This window comes from Hippocampus comes, unplaced genomic scaffold (assembly GCF_001891065.2).
Source record: "Hippocampus comes isolate QL1 unplaced genomic scaffold, H_comes_QL1_v1.1 scaffold282, whole genome shotgun sequence".
Taxonomy (NCBI): domain Eukaryota; kingdom Metazoa; phylum Chordata; class Actinopteri; order Syngnathiformes; family Syngnathidae; genus Hippocampus; species Hippocampus comes.
Window position 1 is genome coordinate 842,955 of NW_017806073.1, and position 9,683 is coordinate 852,637.

At 40.0% G+C, this 9,683-nt stretch overlaps 1 protein-coding gene across 2 annotated transcripts; it reads right to left on the reverse strand.

Annotated features, from left to right (window-relative positions):
* Positions 1 to 598: 598 nt before the first annotated feature.
* Positions 599 to 5,121, reverse strand: LOC109530522 (doublesex- and mab-3-related transcription factor 2-like). Of its 2 annotated transcripts, XM_019894336.1 has the most exons (4): positions 4,745 to 5,120; positions 4,132 to 4,367; positions 2,245 to 2,353; positions 599 to 2,007 (listed from the first exon to the last, which is right to left on the reverse strand). In XM_019894336.1, exons 2-4 carry the CDS (start codon positions 4,306 to 4,308, stop codon positions 1,175 to 1,177), a joined length of 1,119 nt encoding a protein of 372 aa, XP_019749895.1. In that variant the 5' UTR covers positions 4,309 to 4,367; positions 4,745 to 5,120; the 3' UTR covers positions 599 to 1,174. The 2 variants fall into 2 exon arrangements, with proteins under 2 accessions (XP_019749895.1, XP_019749894.1); XM_019894335.1 differs by having other exon boundaries at positions 4,132 to 5,121.
* Between the last annotated feature and the right edge of the window lie 4,562 nt (positions 5,122 to 9,683).

A 9,683-nucleotide genomic window follows, 5' to 3' on the forward strand; every position in this document is an offset into this window, starting at 1 on the left:
TCAATCAGACTGACAAAAAAGTCGGTGCATTGTCAAGGAGAAGTAGTCATAATTTGCCCAACCAAAACTCTCACTTGCTTTTGGCGCACTGTAAAAAGGAAACATGCCACAGGATCTTTTTGTAGACTTGTTGGTCGATTGTCTTGCCTACACTGAAAGGGAAAATTCAAGGTTTGTAGTTCGGGGTTGAAACACATCTTTTCTGACACACCGCTGATGTTGACTTTGTGCTGTAAATAAATCTCCCAGCTTTTATTCAAACAGCGCTCTGTGAGCTCGAGACTATTTTGGATGTGTTACTGTCCATTGTTTTGAGTATTCTCCTCGACCGTAACAGTCTTGAAATTCTTAATTACTTATGTTCTTTTCCTTGAAAAAAAGTACGTACTTAAATTTTAGTTGCACGTGATTAAAATGTCATGAATTGATGTCATTTTCCTCTCTTTTCCTCAAAAATAATCAAAAGATAGATGTGAGTTTAACATTTTGTAACCGATGTACACTACGTATGCGAATTAAATAAATGCCAACAATTTTTTTTCCAGTATAGTTTTTCAATGGTTGATCATTTCTTTGTAGTCAGATTCAGACTGGGAAGCTTTATTGAAATGTTTTATTTCCAAGTAAAGGCAAGGATGGAAGAACCAAACACAACCCTAATAAGCCCAAACCATTCAAGACGCGTCTTGTTCACTTTTGTTTGGTGGATGAATACTTACAGACAGGTAAGTGTAAATGAACTTGCTGTGATATAAATGATCAACGCTGATGATCGTAAACATGTAGTAAACAGCTGACCGTGCTAAAATATATATTTATTGTAATAATTTGGATACTATTTAAAGTACAGCAAAACCGATTTTCATGTACCGTACTGTAATTGTGTTGCAGAAGTTGTCGTGTGTTAATGAGCAACTCATCTATGAGCTTCTCTTTTTTTCATGACATTTTGCAGAGGGGTGTGTTTTGGACCAACGAAAACATGACATTTTGGAACAGTGGTTTTTGATACGCATGCATTTTTTTTTTCCAACCTTAGTGGAGGTCTGCACCCTGCTGAGTCCCATTTTAATTGAAACCAGCTCCTGTCAGTGGAACATAACTAACTATTTAGAGTTCACGTGTCAAAGTGATCTCTGCACATAAACAAAGCCAAGTATTTTCCGTTGGCTTGTCAGGCCCTGAGCAGAGCTTCCACTGAGAAAGGTAGTAGCGGCTTCATGGCTGGAGTCCTGCCTGAGCTGCCGGGAAGGCTCTTGACTGAGTCTTCCTGAGGATGCGCCAGGGCGGCAGGAGTGTCGGCACACTGACCTCTACTTGTCCGTGCTAACGGATCAAAGGTCCTGCTGGGGGCTGTGACATTCGGCAAGTTCAGGATCCCCTGATCTGATACAAAAATAGAGCATGTGACATTTGAGTCTTGAATTTCTCTTGGTTTGGAGTCAGCTTTGATGTGGTCCCAACCCAACAAAGTACTACCGTGATATTTGAGGCTTTGTCGAGAAGGCAAAGGTGTGAGCTCTGATGTCTCTGTCTTCTCGCAACCTGTCCAGCCACGCTGCACCTCATCCTTCTGATCTCTATTTTGCACTGAGCTTTTGCACACGCGGAAGCCAACATTTTCACTTTTTGTACATGTGCTCTTAAAATGAAAACAGTGATAGAAATGGAAGTCCCAGTCTTGCAGAGGCAGAAAGCTGTTACACACAGACCCAAAGGTGGCTGTCCCCGCAGATGAAGGGACTTTGCTGAATGACTGTAAGCTTGGCGTGATGGGCAGAGGCACTGGATGAATTGCGGGGAGGAAGGTTGAATAGGAAAAGGAAAGGTCGTTCTGGAACTCTCTCTGTCTGAGCTCCCGCTCCAGCATCACGTTCTCCAGCTCCGTGTCAGCAAATGTTCTTCTCTTCCTCATGCGGGCACTGATGGTGGGGTTTGTAGCATGTGTATGGTCACGCTGTGTCGGCTTTAAACAACAGGAATCGTTGCCCTCCAGTGGTGTCAACCCTGCAGTTTCCACAGACAACACTTTAAGTTTATATTTGTATTCATTTAGGTCAATTATAAATAACGAAGTTGTTTTAAGTAATTGCACATTTACAAAGATAATTCATGCTCGATAAAATTGAGTTTAATTGCTGTTTGGTAGTCCTTACTTTATTTTAGTCACCCTGGCAACAGATATATCCTCCATTTAAACTCACTGACAAATGAAAGAGAGAGGTGAATTTGATGCAACTTTACCCGGCTGGAGGCGCTTGGTCTGCCACATACTTGGCTCCACCACCGCAGTAGAGCGCTGCAAAAATGTTCTCTGTGAATGATTTGCTCGATACTTGACACCTCGCTTCCCCTGAAAGACACGAGGCAACGAGAGTTAGACATACAGAATAATGTGAGAGAATAAATCACTGCTGAGATGACGAGCTGTGCATGTGCTCGCTGTGCAAACTATATCAGTGGTGTCAGGAAGAATGCTCGCGCCTCCATAAATCATCACTTTTCAGGAAACCAAATAATGGCACGTCTGTTGAGCCATTAATATTGCACCTTCAAAGAGAGCAAACACTATATTGGAAACATCAGATTAATATTGATTTGTGAAAATATATTAAAATGACTGACTTTAGGCTTCGGACCAACTCCAGCGATATGTTGAAATGCAAAACAAAACATGTTTGTAGCTATACATTGCATACCCGTTTTGAATGTCATTTATTTTTTTGCCTCATTCTGCGAGTTGAATTTTAAGTAAGTGATGATTTATTTTTTTTCAGTGCTTTATTTTATTGTACAGTGTCCCTTTATTTGTTGGTGTCTCCTGAATGCAGAATAAATCATTGAATTTTTTTAAGTTCCCCCCTGTTGTGCATGCATCTATACTTCCCAACACGAAATCATAACAATAGCAGACTCTTTCCCCAACTAAAAATTACAAACATTTTTTTCTCATGTTACTGTTAGTGTCCAATAAAATTAATTACAGGTAGTTTATTATTACTATTAATCACGCTATTTTACACAGTAAATGTATGTTGTTCTCGGACATATAACAATGAATAGTTATGATTATCTCATTTTCAACAAACGATATTTACTACAGATTACTGTAAATTTAGAAACAAAACAAATCTGATTTTAAGTTGACAATATTGCTATTTTTTGGATTGTCCGAGAGATTACATTTTGTGATAAATGGTCTTCCACTTGTATTGCACTTTTCTACCTTCAAGCTAGTCAAAGCACTAAAAATAAAAATCGTCTTGCCATTCACCTAGTGATAACGCAGCATAGACATGATCACCGAGACTTAGGATCGAACAAACAATTTTCGGGTTGGTAGACAATTTGACGTGAGCACTGTGAACGCAGACAGAACTGCATTGCATCCGTACGACGACGTGTTTATCAAGGCAACCAAAATATTACAGTGAGATGCAAGGCATGCCATTCCTAATCCAATCAACAATAACACGCACACGTTAAATCACGGGAAAGTTGTTTTGGTTGTCGTTAGATTGTGCAGTTAACATTGCCGTTGAGTTTTGTGTGATGGTGACAGCTCGGATAGGCTTCAGCACGACCGCGAGCCAAGTGAGGTAAGCAGTTCGGAAAATGGATGGATGTACACAATAACAAAATAATAAAAAATTTGGCCTGTTCTTGTGGCACAACGTTGTTTGAGAAAACACTTGCCTTGGAAAGTGAGTGAGTCCCTTTTCGATTCATATTCGTGGCATTCCTAACAGTAGTAATATGGTTCAATGTGTAAGTTGAGGGGTTCGTTGTGTTTTGAATAGATGGCTCTACTTTACGAAACGGCAAAAGGAGAGATGGATTCAGTTTGAACGCAGCTTTGTTGAAAAGGACGTCTGCACCGCAGTACGAACCAGAACACACACTTCTCGGCAACTAAAACACTTCCTGTTTTCCCATTGTTCAGCCAATCAGAAGCTATCAACATAAACTCATGTCTAAGCAACTATTAAACAACAGAATATAATTTAGGAATTCTTAATATGAAACAATATGATGCGCAAACATAAAATTATAATAATTAACCAAACAACATAAGCTTATTAAATGTTTGACTGAGCTTCCACATCCACAGCGGTGCGCGCGCCCCCTCACCTCAGCAGCCTGTTGCCTCCTCAGTGCGACCTGCGCGGCCATGACTCGCTGCCGCTGCACCACCAGCAGGCAGCAGGCACAGCCGCAGTCCCTCCAGCGGCACAAGCGTTTGTGACCTTTCAAGCACGAAACCACGCCATGATTCCGGCAGCGGGCACATTTGGGACTTCGGCTCATTTTAAGCGGCTTCTCCTGCAGCAACAATTTAGTCTCTCCGCCGTCCCCGCAGGTCCGCGCTGGGCCGTCGTTCACACCCAAGCATTCATCAGGACTTGTCAAGACAACAAACTCTTCATGTTTTAAGGTATCAAGTTTTTTTGTTGTTTCCAGGTGCCGGCTTCCTTCCAAGTGGGTGGGCATAACCATACCTCATCTAGAAGCTGAATTGATCCTACAACGCCGCTGAGATGCACTACTTACATTAAACAAAACCCATTTATGTAGAGTACATATTAAATTATAAATGCATGTAATGTCGGTAAATTACTTTTTAGTCGTTTATGGATGACAACCGAAACTATCCGCATACGCTCCACCCGATACGAACCAATAAGATTCTTGTTTGCGTGAAATTTAACACAATAATTGATTCAGGGGTGAAAAACGGCTTAACCTGAAAAAAGTCCCCTTGACTCAGTTGACAGACGTACAATGTAGTGGTCCTTCTACGCGAACTCCTACTCAACACTGAGGTGTTGTCTGATCCAGCCTGCAACTGTTTTAAGGTGGAAACTTTGCAGCCTACCGCCAGACGTCTGAAATATTAAGCCCCCCTCAGCTGCTATCTGACGCGCCTTCTAAAAACAAGAGAGCCAGAAATGCTTCCAAGTCCTTGCGCAGCGTCCACGAGCAAACATGGGAAAGCCCACCTGCAATTAAGTCACTTTCTCTCTTTAATCTCCTTACCGGCCCTGCCTTAAAGTACCCAGCCCACCCGGGAAGTTGCCTCAACTTGCAAAGATCGAAGACAAGGCACACCAAAGTGTAAAGAAAAAAAAAAAAATTCACATTAGCTACGGTCCAGTGCCTATGACATATAACTTTGCTCGGCCTGTTCAGGTGGTTAGATGGGATGATGCCTGATGTTACGAATATTCACATTGACATTCTGGATTTTTTAAAATTAATATTTATGTGCCGCTACTAGATAGATAGATCGATAGATAGATAGATAGATAGATAGATAGATAGATAGATAGATAGATAGATAGATAGATAGATAGATAGATAGATAGATAGATAGATAGATAGCAGATAGATAGATAGACAGAGTCCTTGGTGCAACCGTGTGCACATATTCTAATTAAGTAGTAACATACTTCATTGTTCTTACCAGTTCCATGACACCTGTCAGCATTTGGGGAGGGACTAATGTAATTTCATGACATAAAACTGATCATTGATCATTTTTCTCAATGGCACACAGGGTAATTTGTTGAATATCAGCAAAACACCTCTGTACGCAAACACATCATTTTCCTTCATGAGCTAAATATAGGGCAAAAAACGTGGGAACCTGCCAAAGCAACCTTTGGCCAATACATGGCTGAAAAAGTACTTTTTCACAATGCAAAGATGGCAAGTATGGTATTTTGACTTGAGCAACAATTCTAGGTGGAAGATCACAATGTGTGCTAATTTGGTGAAGTGCAGTTGCAGTGCAATGCTCTTAAGATATTTTTTTTTTAATCCAGAAAATGATTTAAAATGCATTGGTTTCTAAAAGTATATCGTGTGTAAACGTTTTGATTTATCGGTTATTCTATTTATTTAAATTGATAAAACGCTTATGTGTACTGATCTGTTTGTCAATGTTGAAAAATGAGTAGATCCTTTCCGTTAGGTTTGGAGAAGGGGCCCTATAGTTGATGGTCTCCCCCCCACGCCCCCGAGCCCCCGAGGCATAGGTAAGGGCGGCCCTGCATCAGAGGGAGCACATAACTCAAACTCTGGTGTCCCTTTACTGGCTTCCTGTACATTTTAGAGTTCTTTTTATGATTTTATGATTTGTTTTCAATTCTTTAAATGGCCCCACCCCACCTTACCTCTCTAGGCTCCTTCACACTTAGACACACTTGCCGGATGCCTTAGGTTCGTGCACCAGATGCTCTTCGGTGTTGAGGACTAAGTGAAGGTTCAGAGGGGATCGAGCCTTTTTCGTTGCTGGTCCCTGTCTTTGGAATGACTTCCCGCAAAACATTAGGCAAAGTCCCTCACTGCCCATCTTTAAAACTTGTCTAAAAAGGCATTGTTATTCTTTGGTTTTTGACTCAGCATGAGACTTAATTTAGGTTTTACTGTTTTTGTGCTTTTTACTGTCATCATTATGAATGTATTGATTTAACAGTCTTTCTTCTTGTATGACTTATTTTTGCTCTATGTACAGCACTGGTTGTTTCAAAGTGCTCTATAAATACAGTTGAGTTGAGTTGTGTAATTATTTCACTGCCAATGACTATAATCATAGGCGACCAGGTCTACTACACTTATCCGCATTTGGGCACGGGCTAATGTCATTTTACCCTGTGTGATTATTTTACTGCCCGTGACTATAATCATGTGCACGCAGTCACAAGAAAGCATTATTTTGACGTGCCATTGAAGTGGTGAGGCCCTTAGTAATATTTTTTTCCATGAGGCCCCAAAACAGCAGGCAGCAGCCATTCCTTTTTAAAACCATGTATATTATGTATCAAGTGAATATAAAGTTTGTAGCTCTAATTATCACCTGTATGTGCAGCTTAATTTCGTGATAATAATGAATGTGTTTGACGTATGGAGCACGACTGGAACATGCGATTCCAGATAGTGTGAAAAGTGCGCTTCCTACTGATCAACATGGGTTACTACATTCAGGTTATTTCTCAACTGACTTTTCAGGTACACTACTGGTAAGTGCAATTACTGTAATTCCATTACAGAATCAAGTTTGAACCAACATAAATTACAGAAAAGTGCTTGTCCCAACTCTAAGAGCGGATTCATGGGTTTAGTTCCGTGACAAACTCAACTTGGTTTCCCTACATATATGTATAGGGAGATTAAAAAGTTAAAAACTTTTTAAGAGGCTTATATTTTAATTTTACTCAAATTTTTGCTGCATTTTTAATCTATGAAAATATAATGATATGATAATTTTGTGAGTTTTAATGTGATATTGACAGTTACTTGCGCATGGCAGGATGTTGTAGATTTTATCCTTCTGCAAAATGGGGCCCTTCCATACTTATTCATGAATGGATGAATGCTGGTTGTGAATTCTGGGGCTCACATGAAATTCAAAATAAATGTAATGCATTTAAAACTAATGCTAAATACAACATTTTCAATATTCATTATTTATAAAAATGCTATAATTAAAAAGCATAAAAAAGAGAGAACTTACACTAAATAATAATTTTTTGAATAGGGAGTTTTACTTTTCTATCAGACAGAGATGGCTTGGTTTCTTTAGAGCAGCGGTCGGCAACCTTTGACACCGAAAGAGCCATTTGAACCCGGTTTCCACGGAAAAGAAAACACTGGGAGCCGCACATCTAAAATGAAAAAAAAAAAACTTCTACTACTTTACCACAGCATGTTTCTTATGAAATCCACGTGCTACAGAGAAAATTACATTTTATTCATTTAATGAACACATTTTGAACATTTTGAATTCTTGAAAAATAATAACAATGAATGTCTCTTTCAAATAAATTAAAAAGCTGAATTTAAATTGTCCATGTAGCAAACGAAAGCAGAAAAATGCCATGAGGCGTCATCCTTATATCCATTTATCTTATCTAAAATGAAGATAACACTGTATATATTGCTTTTTCTTACCTTTACACTTTGTATAAACAACTATAGTGTGGTTATGTCTTATGAAGTGCTACGGAGAAAATTAAATTTTACCGATGTAATGAACACATTTTCCTGAGCGGCCACAAAGCTTGCATATGTAGTTGAATTTGCAGACTTCACCCACTTCTTGAATTGATTTTTCGTCCGGTCAGCCTTCTGCATCAGTTCCGAAACAGCTTTTTCCCTCTCTTCTCCCTCTGGATATTTTTCAGCAAAGGCTCTGTGTGTATTGTTAAAATGTCTTGCGACATTTGACCGTTTATTGTTAGCCAGTTTTTCTCCACAAATTAGGCATACTAAGAATGGCTAGTGTGTTCGGAAAACAAACATTTGTACATGTCATGAACAATGAATGTGACGTCTATTTTGAGCGACGAAAAAATAATATCAAATAATTTAATTAATATTTTAATATTTCAAGATCACAATAATCTTCAAATTTAGAACTAAAATAATATAAAAACTAACACAAATAAAACACACTTCAATTAAATACAAAAAAAACATTTTTAGTAATTTATTTTCCCAAGCCAATCAGAGCCGCATTATAAGGATGAAAGAGCCGCATGAGGCTCCGGAGCCGCGGGATGCCGACTGATGCTTTAGAGTCTGATCAATATGAAATTCATAAATTTTCTAATCCATTTATACTCACAAAGGTCGCGAGGCGCGCTGGAGCCAATCCCAGCAGTCTTCGGCAGCAGGCGGGGGACAATCTGAACTGGTTGCCAGACAAACGCAGGGCACACATCGATGAACAACCGTTCGCGCTCACAGTCACAGAAATGGATCATTTGGAGTGTTCCATTAACGTGCCATGTATTTTTCTGGAATGTGGGAGGAAACCCACCCAGGCACAGGGAGAACATGCAAAGACATACAAGAAGACCGGAGCTGGGAATCTAACACTGCACCTGTGCACTGTGAGGTGGACGTGCTAACCAGTCGCCCACTGTTCCGGCTTATGAAATTCATATTGATTTACTGTGTGTTTGGCTTGATTCCCCATCAAATTGAGGCCCATCGTGTGAAGTTAACGATAGTACACTTTCAAGTCTAGAGGTCTTAGAGCAGGGGTCCCCAACCTTTTTTGCCCCACGGACCGGTTTAAGTCAGACATTATTTTCAGGGACCGGCATTTAAGGTGTGGCGGAATTAATACAACAAAATAATATGGTATGAGCTGCATGAAAACTGTGGTGTTTTCGAAATATAATAATAAACACAAGGAACGTCTAATCTGGTCGCAACACTCTTATCGCTCTGGTAATGTTTAATGCCTTCAAAATACGATACAACGCAAATTCAAAGTGCATGAAAATGACGACTCACCACAGCACCGAGCTTGATTTTCTGCAATCAGACAGTCCCATCTCGGGGTAATAGGAGACAATGACACCTCAAGTGTGTGGTTTATGTCCAGTCTACTTCGTAATTTTGTTTTAGTCGCTGCTGCTGCAGAAACTCCCCACCTCACACAGGTAGGATGTCGGAAATAGCAAAAGTGCTATTGTGGCGATCTCAGAGTATTCAGCCATAACTTTGATCCAGTAGTTTAGAACGTACTTTTAAGGCCGCCATCATTTGCGATCTCCAAGCAGCTTTTTTACTCATTTTGCGGGCTTCAGCATTATGGTTTTGAGCGTCGTCGGTCACGTGCCCGAGAAGTGTAGCTTGACGTGAGTCAAGCGTGACACAGACGGATGTAA

What these genes read in the sequence shown, in the direction of transcription:
- LOC109530522 (XM_019894335.1), bottom strand. Translation starts at nt 4,497, where the DNA reads ATGGTTATGCCCACCCACTTGGAAGGAAGCCGGCACCTGGAAACAACA. An exon ending in GGAGGCAACAGGCTGCTGAG is followed by an intron (nt 2,354 to 4,131) that starts GTGAGGGGGCGC and finishes CGTGTCTTTCAG; the next exon opens with GGGAAGCGAGGTGTCAAGTA. An exon ending in GACCAAGCGCCTCCAGCCGG is followed by an intron (nt 2,008 to 2,244) that starts GTAAAGTTGCAT and finishes TGGAAACTGCAG; the next exon opens with GGTTGACACCACTGGAGGGC.